This window comes from Gopherus flavomarginatus, chromosome 2 (assembly GCF_025201925.1).
Source record: "Gopherus flavomarginatus isolate rGopFla2 chromosome 2, rGopFla2.mat.asm, whole genome shotgun sequence".
In the NCBI taxonomy this organism is placed as follows: domain Eukaryota; kingdom Metazoa; phylum Chordata; order Testudines; family Testudinidae; genus Gopherus; species Gopherus flavomarginatus.
In genome coordinates this window covers 16,385,329-16,402,897 of record NC_066618.1, presented here as the reverse complement: position 1 = coordinate 16,402,897, position 17,569 = coordinate 16,385,329, and the positions used below count along the sequence as shown (strand labels likewise).

General features: G+C 42.9%; 1 protein-coding gene across 1 annotated transcript in view; it reads right to left on the bottom strand.

The window, feature by feature from the left end:
* Positions 1 to 1,414: 1,414 nt before the first annotated feature.
* The window catches only part of NUB1 (negative regulator of ubiquitin like proteins 1), a 38,015-nt gene continuing 21,860 nt past the window's right edge, over positions 1,415 to 17,569 (bottom strand). The window contains exons 8-15 of the mRNA XM_050941528.1: positions 17,340 to 17,446; positions 16,132 to 16,318; positions 13,528 to 13,635; positions 13,167 to 13,319; positions 11,379 to 11,525; positions 8,822 to 8,914; positions 7,823 to 8,015; positions 1,415 to 2,149 (exon numbers count right to left, since the gene is read on the bottom strand). Of these exons, the coding sequence (XP_050797485.1) occupies positions 1,986 to 2,149; positions 7,823 to 8,015; positions 8,822 to 8,914; positions 11,379 to 11,525; positions 13,167 to 13,319; positions 13,528 to 13,635; positions 16,132 to 16,318; positions 17,340 to 17,446 (1,152 nt within the window). The 3' untranslated portion in view covers positions 1,415 to 1,985. The remainder of the gene's footprint in view (positions 2,150 to 7,822; positions 8,016 to 8,821; positions 8,915 to 11,378; positions 11,526 to 13,166; positions 13,320 to 13,527; positions 13,636 to 16,131; positions 16,319 to 17,339; positions 17,447 to 17,569) is intronic.

The following is a 17,569-nucleotide window of genomic DNA, read 5'->3' as shown; positions in this document are numbered from 1 at the left end:
CCTGGAGGATATCATATTTCTTCCATTTGTTTCTAGGGTAGTCCCGGGGCTGATCTTTTTCACGTTTGTTTAATTCCAGCCACGGTTTATTGGGTGTTGGTATGCTACCAGCATTCTCATAAATGCATAACTATGCATAACAACTTTTGTACTGTCCATTGTATTGGTGTACAAAAGCTGTAAATAAGATCAAATATTAAAGCCATACAAATAATACTCCTGTCTACCATTGCTGTGAGCTGTAATAGCTGATCCATATTTGCCATAACAAAAAGAAATCTTTGTACTAAATCAAATAAATATGCTTCATACTGGAATTTGAAGATTGTTATACTGGTGGACCGAACTATAGCTCCATGTTTCCTCCTCCTTCTAACAGGACCACAGGGTGCCACCGTCCTTGTGTTTTCCAGAGAAGGCTAATTCATTAGAATTCCAGCACATATCAATTAACAGACCCCTGAATAACTTGTGTGTACAGCTTGGGCAGTAAACTAACCTTTGAAAGGGCTTCATCTGGGTTTAGATACAGACGACTATGACCACCACATGTTGCTGTCATATTCCCTCCTTTCCCAATCATTGTTTTCCTCAGTGAAGTAGGGCCATTTAAATGGACTGACGCAATGGATGGGACTCTACTGATTGAATGAAGTTAATGAAAATATGACACCACATTCTCTGTTCCAAAAGAGCCTCTCAAAAATGGAGAACAAGGTGGGGGAGGTAATATCTTTTACTGGCCCAACAAGCTTTTGGGTTTACACAGAGCTCTTCTTCAGTTTCCCAGACTTTAAGAAGGGGTCTGTTTAAGCCTGAAAGCTTGTCTCTCTCACCAACAGAAACTGGGCCAGGAAAAGATATTGCCTCCTGCATGTGGTCTCTCTAGTCTCATGGGACCAGCAAGGCTACAGCACCACCACAGATCTCAAAAACGGAACATCTCCATTCAGCAGTTGCATTTGGAGGGGCACCAGAAAGAAGAGGGCTAAGTGTCAGAATCAAAAGCAAGATAAAGAGCATTAGGAAGGAACATTGGGCTAAATTTCTGAAGGCAACAAAGTGACAGGTGAAATGAGCCTGGCCCAATTTCTGTCTTTATTAGCTGGCCTGTGTTTTGTTTCCTCCTCATGTTTAAATTATCTAAAAATTGAGATAGAGACAGGAGTGTCAAATCTATGGTCCACGGGTCACGTTTGGCTCTCAAGGGTGATTTTGTTGAGAATTTGTGTGATTATAAATTGTAAAATGCATCTCTACATCAAGCCCACCAATTTTTACAGAAAAGTGTTTAAATCAGCCCCATCACCCTGAGGCAAAGATGGGGGCATGATCTCCCCAGCTGCTTCCAACTGCCCTTTTTTAAAAAAGAATATTTTTATGTATAAAGTATGGAAAAAAATCTCAATAAAAGCAAGATGCGCCATATGTTTTATTTGTATTAGTTGCTGTTGCAACATCTGACATGAACAGAGAAGAGACATCATCAGTTCATACACAACTGATCGGTAAGTGATTTTTGGAAAACAGTACTTCAAAGAGAAGGAAATTGGTTTTATAAACCGACAGCTCTATAAATGTATTAACTAGGTTTCTGATTTACAAACGTAGATTTTGTTTTAAAACAGATGATGCAAAATGCTGTAAAATGCTTTTATTTGCTATATTAATTAAATGGGCTAATTTCACACCCATATAAATATATATTCAACTCTCTACTAAACAATGGTTTTCAGAAAAATATTTGTTTCTGCTTCATCATTAATCTGATTATGACAAATTATAATAAACCAAAAAAAAAGCAGATTTTGAGCATTGTTGTAATTAACTGATAATTAAATAATTCATCTATAATTGAACTGAATGTAAGGCATTTGACAAAAGATAAGCTTGAGGATATAGGTATCTAAATTCAAACTCAAGAGTCCAAAATGTGATACGTAGCCAAAGTAATTTCGTGTAACTGAGTGGTGAGTAATGAGATTTCAGGGTTGTTCCTCATGCATATAGGTTAAGTATTCTTTAATAACCTGTTCTTCCTCTTCCAGAGTTAAATCCAGATAATCTTCTTCGTGTTCTGGAATATCCTCTAAGATTTCATTGACTACATCTGTTTCCATGTCTTCATCCGTTGATGAACTAGAAGTACCTACAAAAAAAAAAAAAAAAAGAAAAAAACAAATCATCTCTTCTCTGAAAATCAGCTTCCCACGAAACTCTCTTTTGCCAACCGCGCTAATTTTATAAACCTTTCACTGGAGAATTAGTTTAAAATTATTGCATCAAAGGATGTCCGGGGTGAGATGCACCAATTTTTTTAAGCAGTAAGAAAAGCCTTAATTGTACATTAGGTGGCATTGTAATTTGAGGACTTCAGTAACTCAGACATAGGTTAGCGGTTTGTTATTGAAGTGGATGGGTGACAGTCTGTGGCCTGCATTGTGCAGGAGGTCAGACTAGATGATCATAATGGTCCCTTCTGACCTTAAAGTCTATGAGTCTATGAGTAATAAGTTGGGGTTAAACTGTGACTACCGTAGAGAGATAGTGGAGGGAAGGAAAAGAAGAGATGATATATAAGTGTAAGGGGACTGTTATCCCCTTACTAACATTCAGTGGGGGTGTTTTGGTTGCTAGCTCCCAGCACTAAAAGGGGAGGGATCGATGACAAATCAGGACCCTGAGACTGACAGTCCCCAGGAACAATGGCAAGAGGCCAATGCTCCAGGTCAGCCTGATTGACAGGGCGGGCAGCAGGGCCGTCCTTAGCCATAGGCAGAATAGGCAGCCACCTAGGGCATCACTAGGTTTGGGGGCACTGCTCTGCTGGGAGCCTGGACAGACGGGAAGCAGTGGAGCATGTAAGAGCAGGGCTGCTGGGTCCTAGAGAGAGCCGAATGCAGCACAGTCTGAGGGAGGGGATTGGCTGCTGTGGTCTCTGGGAAGGGGTGGGGAAAGGAACTCACCTGCAGGGAGACCAGATGTCCCGATTTTATAGGGACAGTCCCGATTTTTGAGTTTTTTTTTTCTTATATAGGCTCCTATTCCCCCCACCCCCATCCCGATTTTTCACACTTGCTGTCTGGTCACCCTAGGTGGGGGTAAATGGTACCTATATGAGACAAAGCCCCAAATATCAGGACTGGCCCTATAAAATCAGGACATCTGGATCTAGTCACCCTAGCTAGGGAGCGCGTCTCTCCCCTGGGCTGGCAGCGATCCATCTCATCCGGGGGGGAGCTGCACAGGGCAGGATGAGCTGCTGTGGCTCCATGGGTGCCCCGTCCCTGAGATCAGATGCTGTGCTAACTTCACCATGGTCTGTTGGGCTGGCGGTGGTGCCCATTGGCGTGTGATCGGACCTGAGGGTTTGCTGCTGCTGTTGCCACTCTGCACCCAAAGAGGTGGATTTTGGGGTCCTGCAGTTTTCCACCTATCGCCTCCTCTACTGCAGCTGTTGGACCTGCAGGCTGGGGGGTGAGCCAAGCATGAAAGCAGTACTGCGTTGCCATTTAACAAATTTGTTTGCCAAAAATGCTTGCTAACAATCCTGAATTCAATTTCAATATTTTTTGTTAAAAAAAAATCAATATCTTAGCCAAAATCAGAAAATTAAGTTGTTGACAATTATTTGTGACAAGCTTGGTATGGGGAAGGGAGTGGGCCAGTTTTCATCAGAGAAACAAAAAATGTTGACTTTCCTATAGCCCTGTTACTGCTAAATAGAGCCCTCCAACAACTGTAATATGCTCATCTCCTTACTAATGTACAGAGCAGGGGTCAGCAATCTACAGCATATGTGCCAAAGGTAGCATGCGAGCTGATTTTTGGTGGTATGCAGCGGTGGGCTGAGCAGCTCAGCCCGCCACTGCTCTGGGGTTCCGGCTGCTGCCCCATTGCCACCCGGGGTCCCAGCCACCGGCCCCATTCAGCAGCCACTGCTGGCCTGGGGACTCCCAAGGAACCCCAGGCTGGCAGTGGGCTGAGCAGGCCGGCACCTAATACCCTGGCTGAGCCACTCAACCCGCTATTGGCTTGGGGTTCCATTCACTCAGCTAGTAGGTGGGCTGAGCAGAACTAAATTCAATGAAATAGGAAAACAAGAGCAACTAATGACAAAGTGCAAGAACCTAGAGCAGTGGTCCCCAACTTTTTCCGTCTGGCGGGCGCCAGATGAAGGACTGTGGGAGTGGACGAGCATCTGCCGAAATGCCATCAAAATTCAGTGGCATTTCAGCAGCGACGCCTCTGGATGACGCTGCTTGTTGGTGCAAGCGGAGTCATCCAGAGGCGTTGCTGCCGAAATGCCGAATTTCGGTGGCATTTCGGCGGATGCTCGTCCGCCGGCCAGTATGTGGGTGCACTGAGAGGCCCCAGCGGGCGCCACGGCACCCTTGGGCACCGCGTTGGGGACCCCTGACCTAGAGAGCCTCCTGAAGCATGGCGATCGTTTTGATTTAAATGGACTTGAACTGTATGAAGAATTGAGTAAACTGTCATCAATGGTGCCACATGCAAAATCAATGATGGACATTTTACAGTTTACTCATACCAGCAAACTTGTTGACATATATCCTAATGTTTACATTGCCACTCGTATTCTACTGACAATTCCTGTAACAGTAGCATCAGGAGAACGGAGTTTCTCAAAACTAAAGGTCATTAAAAACTGTCTCCGCTCTACAAGGAGCCAGGAACACTTGATTGGTCTTGCTATTCTTGCAATCAAACAAGACATCACTTTGTCTTTGTCATACAATGACATTACTACTGATTTTGCAGCCAAACAAGCCAGAAAGATTGCTTTTAATTAAAAACAAATCCTTGTTTCAATACCTCTTCATATAAATTTTCAATAAAATGTTGACAATTTAAAAAAATTATATTATTTGCATCATTCTGTCAAATCAGAATATTTTCTATAGTGCTACCTCTTTAGTGCTAGTCCATCAGCATTACAGTGTGCTTAATTAAGTTAAACTGGTTTTAATAACATGCATGTGGCAAATTTTCCAATAGTGTAAGCTTATGTTTGTGTTGCTAAGAGCAAGACAGGCACAGGGGCACCAGCTTAATAATCCCACCTAGGGCACCATAAATCTTAAGGACGGCCCTGGCGGGCAGGCTAATCAAAGAGACAGAAGGCCAGGGTGGGTCCCGTCCTCCGTGTGAGCTGGAATTGCCTGGGTCAGACAGAGTGGGGTCGAGCTAAGGTGAGAGTAGGGGCCCAAGCTAAGCTGCTGGGATCAGAGCTGCAACCCAAAAAGCCAGAGCACAGCCCAGAGAGAGAGACCTGCCCTGGGAAGAGAGCTGCAGTAACCAGAGCCAGAAGGGCCAGACAAGCAGCCCAGGAAGTAGGTGAGAGCTGAGAGAGAGACACAGAAGCAGCCTGCAAAGCAGACCTGCCCTGGGAGCAGAGCTGTAGCAACTGGAGCCAGGGAGGCCAGAGAAGCAGCCCAGAGAGCTGAAGGCAGAGCAGCAGCAGCAGCCGTGCTGAGGCAGTGTAGAGCTGAGGCTGGAGCAGTCCGGAGCTGGGTGCGGTGAGCAGCTGGGGAGGGCGAGGGGGACCCTGGGCAGTAGGCCCAGCACAGGGAGATGCCTCAGCCAAGAGGCTCTGCAGGCCAGACTTGGAGGGGGATCATAACCCTGATAGAGCGGGAGTGACACTGGGGAGAAGGGTCCTGCCACCCAGAGCCTGAGAGTGTGTGGCCACCATCAGAGCAACTGTCTGATCCGCAGCGTCCCTGCAGCACAGCCAGGGCCTGAGAAGGAGGCCTGGGACCTACAAGGAACAGACTGTGAAGTGCCCTGATGTCCAAAGACACTGTTTGGGATGGTCCCTGCCACAGAGGGGGGTGATGTGTTTTCCTTTAACCTTTCCCATTTTTCCTTATTCTTTTTTAAAATTAATTATTAAATAACTTGTATTTGCTTTAAATTGTATGATGTGATCAGTGGGTCAGGGAGGTGCGCAGTGCAAAGAGAGTACACCGGAGTGGGGACACCCTAGCCCCTGTCCTGGGTGACCACAGCAGGGTTGGAGGTTGAGCCCCCCAGGAATCCTGGGCCCAGCCTTGTTGGGGTTACAAGGACTCTGCCAGACAGGAGAGTGGAAAGGGAGTCCTCAAGGGCAGGGAGGCCTCTGGGTAAAGGAAGTGGGAGCGAGGACTCAGATCCTTTTGCTAGCCCACTTCACCGGGGTAGTGCAGAAGCCAGGAAAGTTCCCCACAATAGCGGGACCATTCCCCTGCTTACATAAGCTCTCACCCCTCCTTTGCACAGGGCGTAGTAACATTTCTAGTCCTTGTACTCCCTGAGATAGGCCTCAGCAAGGAGCAGCTCTTAGGGCTGTTCTACACTGAAAACTTACATCTGCAGAGCTACATCTCTGAGGGGTGTGGATTTTTAACATCCCTAGACATGTAGCTAGGCTGACCTAACCCCCACTGTAGACAGTGCATGGAAGAATTCTTCCATTGACCTAACTATCGCTCTTTGGGGAGATGGATTACCTACAGCAACCGAAGAACCTTTCCCGTCACTGTAGCAAGTGTCTACGTTGACGTGTTACAGTGGTGCAGCTGCAGCACTGCAACTGTGCCGCTATAGTATTTTCAGCATAGACATACACCTCGACCCCGATATAACGCGATCCGATATAACACAAATTTGGATAGAATGCAGTAAAGCAGCGCTACAGGGGCGGGGAGGGGGAAAGGGGCTGCACGCTCCGGTGGATCAAAGCAAGTTCGATATAACGCGGTTTCACTTATAATGTGGTAAGATTTTTTGGCTCCTGAGGACAGCGTTATATTAGGGTAGAGGTGTACTCTTAATCAGGATGTGCCATTTTCATCACTGTTCTGTCCCTAACTCAAATTAAGTACATAGCGTTCTATTGCTTCCATGATGGTAGTACCCAAATGCCACATTCAGGATTGGGGCTCCCCTAGTGCTAGGCGCTGTACAAACACATAAGATGACATGGTTTCTGCCCTGAAGAGCTTACGATCTAATTTAGGACAAGTCACATCAGGTGAGTGTAACAAACACTCCAATGGAAGGGGGAAGGAGGACAAAGCCTACAGTTGTACCAGAGGTTTAAAATGGCCAGCTGTAGGCTCAGACTGATTGTTCTGAGACTTTTTACAAAAAATAAAAGCTTGGTAACTAGACGTCAGCAAGTCCCATGGGCCATCCATGTAGCCATTAACAAAAGGTCTCACGGAAGGATTTGAGGGAGGAAAGGATCATTGTACAAATGGATGGTGGAAGCTGGTGTTATTGGTGGAGTGTAGGGGGCAAGAGATTCTTCAGCATTGAGATTCAAACACACAAGCATTTCTGTGGCTTGTTTTCAGATGTTTTGCATCTAACAAGCTAACACAAAAACACTCTGTGCTCAAGTCATGGAAGGCACAACACCAAACTGCATCTTCCCAGTCCTTACTAACTCCCCTCCAGGGCAGGGTGACCCTTTTACAGGAAAAATTTTCCCAGCCCACCTTTCTGAATGCTGCCCCTTAAATATGTCAGAGCTAAAGAGCTGCAGTTTTAAAGCAGTCGTTTCATTCCTAGCAGCTATGGACTGCATTTCTGTCTCTCACTCAGCTGGTTAGTAAGTGTTCTGTTTTTCCTTATTGTTGCTGGGCAGACAGCACACTATCACAGCCCAAAGCCTGCTCCTAATAACAGCTATCTACTAGACACTATGCTATGAAAAGCTTCAGTGATTCTTGAGATATTCAAGGTAATCATCCAATATATTCAATATTCAGCAATCATTTTCCCCTCCATATTTGTTACATGCTGCAAGTCTTACCTGCAGACTCTGTAGGAGAATCTTTTGATGAAATGGATTCTTCTGATGGAGTGCTCTGTTCGGGTGACAGCTGCAACTCAGCAGGGAGAACTCCTCCATAATGAGCAAGTGTTTGTGCAGCTAACTGGATGTTGCCCTGAAAGACTTTCAGAGCTTCCTCCACTGACTCACGATTAAAACCCATGTACATCAACTAGACAAAAAAAACAACAAAACACCCTTAGTCTGAGAGACTGACTTGTTTGTACAGTCTAGAGTATTCTACACCAGCCATCTGAATGTGCCTGTTTATTTCATCTATCATGGATTCTTTGAAGTGCTGTCATCCTCTTTGGCATGTACTGAAAAAGAGGGGGAGGGATAGCTCAGTGGTTTGAGCATTGGCCTGCTAAATCCAGGGATGTGAGTTCAATCCTTGAGGGGGCCATTTAGGGACCTGGGGCAAAAATCTGTCTGGGGATTGGTCCTTCCAACTCTGATATTCTAAGTCATCCAGCTTTACTTAGATACCCCAGCATGTGCTCAGTTGGTGACATCACACTGACTACTGAACAGCACTAGAGCAGGGCAGCTGCCTTCAAAGTGTCTTCTCCCTGACCCCTCCAAATATTGCAAGATGTTTAGGGTTTGTTTTTTTTAAGTCTCATTTCTAATCTCTGAGCCAGAACATTAAAAGAGAATTTTACTTCCGCTATATCAGAGGAGAAGAACTCAAGGCCTCTAGGATCTGCATTCACAACCAGGATTACTCAGTAGAATGCGTGACTTTGCACCAAGTGGTAGGTGAAGATCAGTGGGGATTTGATGAGTGCAGGAGGTGGCGGGCGGGGGGGAGGGGGGTAGAACATGATTGTGGCTTTGCAAAGGAAGATCTAACATGGTATGTTTAAACAGCTAATGGGATGAAATGAACCTTCAGAATTAAACTGGTTTAATTTTTCAAAAAACGCCCCAAAACCTACCCTACACTCCATCTTTAAGAAAAAAAACGTAACTTACTTGGTCAACACTTTCTTTAGGAACTTGAAACTGGTGTGGGGTCATAGGATCATCATCATTTAGCAAGAGTAACTGAGGTTCATCAAGAAGAATCTAGAGCAGAAAGAGACAGCGATCAGTGTAAGTTAGAAGGTTGTAGTATTCCTCAAAAGAGATGTACACACAATTACAGAACCTGGAAAAGACTCATTAGCTCATGTAGTCAATATCTCACCATACTGTTCCCTAGAGTAAATTTATCTTACATAACTTGTGATACCTCATGTTGTATCTCGGGTCTTTCACTCCTTGCCTTGTAAGACTGTTTCAGTGTTTACATCATCAGCCTGAATTCCTAGTACCTGCCCACTTGTACTACTCGCAATGAGAGAGGAATCTAGTTTATACCCTTCACATACTAAAAGACAATTGAAGACTAGTGAAGATACGATAAATCGACTGCCGAGTGCTCTCCCATTGACTCTGATACTCCATTGGAGAGGTGTAGATGGAATTGACGGGAGTGGCAGCAGTCGACCTACTGCAGTGAAGGTAAGTGGTGGTAAGTAGCTCTAAGTACATCAACTTCAGCTACGCTATTTTTGTAGCTGAAGTTGAGTAACTTAGACCAACTTAGCTCGCCCCTGCCCCGTCCCCCTCCTCCCCAGTGTAGGTAAGGCCTAAGTTTCAATATTTTGTGTTCTTTCCACATAAATCAATCTGACCTGCCCCCAAATCTTTTTTTTTAATTGATTTTGTCTGACCTCTGTCCAAGTTTGTCTACTCTTTCTGATATGAAAACGTCCATAAACTGAAAGTTAGTATCCTATAGTAAAGTACATGTAGAAAACAGGATACCTACATGTATTAGCCTTTGTCTAAATAAAATGCTACTAGTCAGCCTTTCTTTAGAGAGAGAACATGACACTAGTGTGATTAGATTAGATGATCAAATTGGCCTCTTCTGGTCCTAAGCTCTATGAATCTGCATTGGCTGCCTATTAGTTTTTATGTTGTTTAAGATGTTGGCTGTGACTTACCTAGCTGGGACTTCCTCTCCTAGTACACTACCACAGTAACACTCAAACTGGAACCCATCTGACTTTGACTTTGTTTTTCATTTTCCCCTTGGTCCAGACTAGCCATACTTTGTTGGCTTTCAGGGCTTTCTTGGAAGGGGAACTGGATGAGGGCTGGTATGTTGAGGGCAGGAGTGCATTTTAGTCTTTTAGCAAGTTAATCTTTGATATATGAATGAGACTAGCCTGCTGAATTTATTTTTTGTATCCCTTGTGTTCTAGAAGTTTTGTAAAAGTGTCTAGAAGTTGGGACAGGTGTTTATCTTGGTAAATACATAAAGAAACATTTGTGTTTAAAAAAAGGATTAGCCTACGTGATGCTGGCAGACCATGTGCCAGCTCATGCCAAGAGCCCAAGCCCGGGCCCCAAGCCCCACTGAACACTGACCAATGTGGGTTACTACAGTTAAACAGATATATTTGTTATAGGATATGTTTAGACTTCATGGATTGCTGCATGTATTAATCCTACTTATACTATCTGTATTCCACGCTATAAAGTGCTACTTCAGTGTTTCCTCTGTAACGGTAAAATATCTGTTCTGAAACTACGTAACTCACCAAACAGGAAAAAAAACTTCAACTAATGCAAAACGCTGGATTCCTACACGTGTTATCTACTGCCCACCAGACAGGACTACTGAATCCAAATGGGCCACTGTAGAACAAAGATTTTGTCGATTGCTCCCCCAACCCACTCATGAAGAGGTTACACGCAGAAGCGTTTGTCTCATCAGCTTGGATGCTAGGGAGGTGAGGATAAAAATTCGTGAGCATAAGGAATTAGGTCTTTTTATGCACTCTGAGGGGTAAAGATTTCTAAACATAAACAAGAGATCCTCAAGCTGCTTGGCTTCAGTTACCCCCAATGGAATTAAAGCTTCTTTATTATAGAAGCTTCTATCACTTTTTGAACTTAAGATTGTATCTTATTTGTGTGTGTATGCTTACCTGCTTTAACCTTGTTAATAACTCTTATTTCTTTTCCCCAGTTAATACACCTTTAGTTAGTTTGTTACAGGGCTGACTACAAGCGTGCTCTTTGGTGCGAGATCTAAGGTGCAAATTGATTTGGGGTAAGTGACTGGTCCTTTGGGACTAGGAGTAACCTGAATATTTTGTGATCTTTTGCGTAAAGTGACCATCTATCACAAAGTCAAGCTTGCCTGGGGGGCAAAATAAATCAGCATGGCCAAGGGGACTGTCTGTGACTCCATGTTAAGGCTGTACAGTGCCTGAGGAGTCTATACTTGTTACTTGTTGGTGAAATCTAAATATAGAACTCAAAACCAGTTTGGGGTTTGTGCCTTGCTTCTTATCACACTGCTCAAAGGGTGGCATTCTTGCTCATGGGTCACTCCACACAGCATGACAGCTTGATTCACCAGTTTAGAGAGTGAGTCAATAAGAGAAAAAGAAAATGTCTAGAAAACGCATTTTTGGCAGCTGTATTTCTATGGCTTCCAGTGGAAAAGGTCTACTGTATGAGAGTGATTTACCTTAAAGGCTTGGTCCAAGTTTCCTTCTGCCCGGTGAAGTGCTTTTTTAGCAGCTCGCTCTGAATAGCCCATAGTTTTCAAGGTAGTTATATCGTCCAATCTCCTCCTCCTCTTGGCTCTCTCCTCTCTCCTTATTTGTGCCTTTTCCTATAAAAGCAGGGTCATTAAAGTGCCAAGTTTGTATATGAATACTGTCAGCTTTTGACTAGAAGATGGCTCCACTACTTCTTTGATAGATGTATACAAGGTTTCTTCTGTACATTTTTTTCCTTTTTACAAATCTTCCAGGGAGAAAGGAAACTTTTTTTAAACAAATTTGTGCTGCTCAATGATCTTTAGAGACATTCCCTCCTCCAGTATAAGGTTGTATATACACTAGCAAACCCTGTAATCCTAATTCACCATTTTGTAGCCATACTGTGCCCATAGAATCAAAGAATGGTAGGACTGGAAGGGATCTCAAGGTGTTATCTAGTCCAGTCCTCTGGCAGGACTAAGTATTATCTAGACCATTCCTGATTAGTGTTTGTCTAAACTGCTTTTAAAAATCTCCAATAACAGAGATTCCAGAACCGACCTAGGCATTTTATTCCAGTGCTTAACAACCCTGATAGTTAGTAAGTTTTTCCTAATGGCCAGCCTAAACTGCCCTTGCTTCAGTTTAAGTCCTTTGCTTTTTATCCTATTCTCAGAGGTTAAAGAGGACAATTTATCTCCATCCTCCTTGTAACAACCTTTTATGTACTTTAAAACTGTTATGTCACCTCTCAGTCGTCTCTTATCCAGACTAAACAAACCCAGTTTTTTCAATCGTCCCTCATAGGTCGTGTGTTCTTGACCTTTAATCATTTTTGTTGCTCTTCTCTGGACTTTCTCCAATTTGTCCACATCTTTAAGGAAATATGGTGCCCAGAACTGGAAATAATACTCCAGTTGAGGTCTAATTAGCGCTGAGTAGAGTGGAAGAATTACTTCTTGTGTTTTGCTAACAACATTCCTGCCAATACATCCCAGAATGTTTGCTTTTTTTATGCTTTGGATTCTCTCAGGATCAGGCCTGAGTTTATGAAGTATATTAAAATCCCTGTGAGGTAGATATTTTATTAGTTTTACAGATGGGTACATAGGTAGGTCAAGTGACTTGCCCACGGTTGGACAATCAGTATCAGAGCCAGAAAATTAACCAAGGAGTTCAGCTCAGTCCCTTTCCACTCAACTACTCCTGTACCAATGTTTAAATAACTATCTAAAATTAGAAAGATATTGCGCCACATTCCCATCCTCCCCCTTCCCTTACAAAGCAAATATTCCTCTCCCTCACATTCCCAATCCAAAGCCAAAATGTGCAGCAGTGTGAGTAGCTACTCTGTGGCCACAACTGCAGCCTCTGAGGTGCCATACCAGCTAACCCTGAAATGGGAGTTTTGGCTGGTAAATCTATGTAATTTGGATTCCCCAGCTGTGCTCCCAAAGAGCACACTTAAGTGGTAAAAACTGATGCAAAGTATCCTCGTGTACTTCTTCAATATCATGGCAGTCCTACTTCTTCAGGCCTTGCACACTTGTGCCAGGTAGCAGAGAATTTTCCCCTTAGAATTTTCAATTTCTATTTTGTACTTGCAACAACATATGGCAAACTGTTCATTTTCCCCACCAGAATACCAATGCAGAATTGATGAAAGCCCTTGGCTTTGTCTCATGTCTCAATATATACGTAAGATATACATTCTGGAACATAAGTACTCAGACCTGTTCAAGGGCCTGTTTAATACTTTCCCAGTACCGTACCTCTCTTCTGCTGGTAATAAGACTGGCAGCCTCCTCCAGGTTCCCATAAGAAGCTCGTAGACCAAGACGAGCTTCCTGAGCAGAGAATCCCAGGAGTAACAAATTATTGATTTTTTCAGGATCTATGGAGAGCTCTTGATACAAACCATTTGCCTATATGTAGAAAGAACAGAACAATCAAATAGACTCCACCACTGGCATATATATTAAAGGTCTCTTCCCAAATTCCCTGTGGGTGGGGGAGGGGGTGGGAAGGAGAGGGGATAGAGAAGAGGAGGACTGCAAGATCAGGCAAAACATGTGAGCTCTGTTTCCAAATGAGTTCCTATAATGTGATGTGTTGCACAGTGCAATGCCTTACCTTCTGAAGAAGTTCAAGAGCCTCTTTTCCTTTGCCATTATGATAGTTTCCTATCCCCTGAAGGAGGTAAAGCCTTAGAAATAAAACTTTCTCACTTCCAGAACTTCCCTAAAGAAATTTTCAATAAAGAAAAAAGTTAGCATATAACAGACCATCAGTCCATTCGATGCTAATTGTCATGGCACTCAACAAGCAGGTGAAAAACTTTACATTCTAAAAGGATTACAGATTTGTGCATGTGAAAGTTACAGACACTAGGCCTGCTCTTGCAGTCAAATCCATGTGGGCAGAGCCCCACTGAAGTCAGTGGGACTCCACACAGGTGCAGGGATCCAACAACAGGATCGAGGTCTGAAAAGCTATTTAAATCCTGTTACATAGTGCACTATGCTATGGAAAACAGACTGAGAAGCAAAGAAAACCATTTTACATAAAATTAAAATAAAAACTGAAGAAACTTTTTAAAAAGTTTCAAATTTGATTCTCTTTTGGATCCATTTCATACGCACATACACACAAAGACACACACATGATACTCTTGGTTTTTTAAATATATTTATTTATAAAGATGAGTATCTTCTCCCATCGCAATATTATGTGAAAGGTTCTCCTGATCTATCCTCCTGCTGGAAGAGTTCACTTTAACAGAGCCAAAGATCCAAAAGAACACTTTTGTTCACTTTAAACAGATCCAAAAGAAATCTGACGAGGTTCAGCAAGGACAAGTGCAGAGTCCTGCACTTAGGATGGAAGAATCCCATGCACTGCTACAGACTGGGGACTGACTGGCTAAGCAGCAGTTCTGCAAGAAAGGACCTCGGGATTACAGTGGATGAGAAGTTGGATATGAGTCAGCAGTGTGCCCTCATTGCCAAGGCCAACGGAATATTTGGTGTATTAGAAGGAGCATTGTCAGCAGATTGAGGGAAGTGATTATTCCCCTCTATTTGGCACTGGTGAGGCCACCAATACCTGGAGTATTGTGTCCAGTTTTGATCCCCCCACTACAGAAGGTATGTGGACAAATTGGAGAGAGTCCAGCGGAGGGTAACGAAAATAATTAGGGGGCTGGGGCACATGACTTATGAGGAGAAGCTGAGGGAACTAGGGTTATTTAGTCTGCAGAAGAGAAGAGTGACAGGAGATTTGATAGCAGCCTTCAACTGCCTGAAGGGGGGTTCCAAAGAGGATGGAGATAAGCTGTTCTCAATGGTAGCAGATGACAGAACAAGAAGCAATGGTCTCAAATTGCAGTGGGGGAGGTCTAGGTTGGATATTAGGAAAAACTATTTCACTAGGCGGGTGGTGAAGCACTGGAATGGGTTACCTAGAGAGGTGGTGGAATCTCCATCCTTAGAGGTTTTTAAGACCTGGCTTGACAAAGCCCTGGCTGGGATGATTTAGTTGGGAATTGGTCCTGCTTTGAGCAGGCGGTTGAACTAGATGACCTCCTAAGGTCTCTTCCAACCCTAATCTTCTATGATTCTATGATCTTTAATGTCTGTTGGTTCATCTGGTCATCCCTGCCTCATGCCTACATAAACCCCTTTGAAGCCTGCAGAATCAGTCTCCTGTTGCTAAATGCTTGTGTATTGGGGTTAGTGTTTTTGAGAGAAAATTCAGCCTTGTTTCCTTTGTTAATGAAAACTGTGTGACTAACCGTGGTGCTGCAGTGAAAGTACTCCTTTATTCTTAAACTCATGATGCAAGGCCTCAAATAATTCAAGACTGGAGTAGAAGAAGAAAGCTACAAAATGTGAGACCAATTTTAGGGTAACAATTACATTTTTAAAATATTTTCCTTTGTTTAATATTACTTCAAGCAGTACTTTCAGAAGCCTCTAACCAATTTATATGAACACTATCTTCAAATTCTGATCAAGAACTAGGGCAACACGTTACTACCACCACCACCACCACCTTTCTTTTATGTGAATAGATATCAAGGCTCATTACAAAAGAGGGAAGTATAATTTCCCCCATTTTCCAGACAGGGAAGCTTCGGTACAAAGAGATGAAATGACTGGTCCAAAGTCACTCAGCAGGAAAGTGGCAGAACCAGAAACAGAACCTAGTTCTCCTGAGTCCCAGTCCAATGACTTATCCACTAGACAGCTGTCAGTGTGCATATTCAAAATGTAACTCAGTGAAAATATATATAGCAACTGTGAAAAATCGGGACGGGGTGGGTGGGGGATAGTTGTCTATATAAGACAAAGCCCCTAACAGCAGGATGATCTTGATAATATTGGGACGTCTGGTCACCCTAAATATGTAATACCTATGAAAGAATTCCAACATAGGTGATATATATACTGAATTAGCCAGGTAACATTATTTCCCCATCAGACAGAAATGTGATGCAGTTTGAAGAAAATGTCATTAACAATATAGTGAGGTGGGGAAAGCAGCTATGTTGAATTCTCACAATGCATGTCTAATGCTTTTACAGTGTTGACAATTACACATCTGGAAAGAGTGAAAAGTAAAGGTTAAAGGGGACATATGAGTACTTTACATTCCTAAAAAAGTTATGAAATACTGGAATAATAAATGAATATTTGCTAAAACAAAACCGTCTTCAGTAAAATCATGCCAGCATACTTTTATTGTGAGAAGTCTTTCGTGATTTTCCCCATAACACCTCTTGAAGCATTTGTGGGCTGTGGCGAGCTTTTTCTCTGCATCATCAAGGCATTCCAGCTGTCCCAGGCGGAAGTAGCACCATACTATATCCAACTGCAACACTGCATAATTATCAACTGTATTCAGAAGTTCATTGCCACAATCACTGCAAAACAGCAATAAAATATTAACTAAGTTGCTTCTTCATTCCCTACAGTGTTGAAGAACTGGGACAGGACAATGTGAAAAGGAAAACGTGTGTGAGTGTGTACGCACATATCATGTGCATTCCGAACATTTTTACAGTCTGACCATCACACTGATATAAATGTAACATACAAAATTACTTTTTAATTTATCAAAATAATATGCTCTGCTCTCATGTCATGAGAGTCCCTGGTATATCAAATTATGGTATATTACATTTGACTTAAATCTACACTATCTTTACTTTCAGAGGGTAGCCGTGTTAGTCTGGATCTGTAAAAGCAGCAAAGAATCCTGTGGCACCTTATAGACTAACAGACATTTTGGAGCATGAGCTTTCGTGGGTGAATACCCACTTCCTCAGATGCATGCATCTGAGGAAGTGGGTATTCACCCACGAAAGCTCACGCTCCAAAACGTCTGTTAGTCTATAAGGTGCCACAGGATTCTTTGCTGCTTTTATCTTTACTTTATCTTGTTTCTACATATGATACTGCAGTTTTAAAAGTATAGTGGAGTTACAACACCCTAACCTTTTGGGAGGGTATAGAAACCAACCATCCTCATTCGAGGCATGTAAAGATCCAAATTGTGCTCCTTGGAAATTCCCTCAGAACGTGCTGGCATATCAGAAACATATCGGGAGACCACCACTCTTTTGGACACCAAAGGAGGCTGCATTAGACTAGAGTAAAGCAATTTTATCAACCATTGCCCACTAGTGGCATGCTTGTGGAAGAATACCATGTAAAATAGTGGCTGTCGTTACTATAAAACAGTGGTTTTCAACATGGCCTCTGCAGACTATCTGAGATTTCCAAACAGGACGCACCTTCATTTGATATTTTTTAGGGGTCCGCAAATGACAGAAGGTTGAAAACCACTGATGTAAAATGTACGCTGTGCGGTATGACTTATGCTGTTCCCATAACTGGTTGGTACTCTTAAAAAGCCACATGACAATTCAGAAAGGTTCTTACCAGAAGCGTTTATCAGCGTCCAGCAAGAATGGCAGTGCTACAGCATATTCTTTTTTCTTCATGAATGCTCTGCCTTTTTCATGATAACCCATAGCTAATAGAAGGGACTATGAAAATGGATTAAGAAGATATTAAACCCTTATTATATTCACAATTAAAAAGAAATATAACTTATATTATTTGTTGTCTATGGAAAAAACATTCCATCAAGTCATTTTATCTCCCATCAT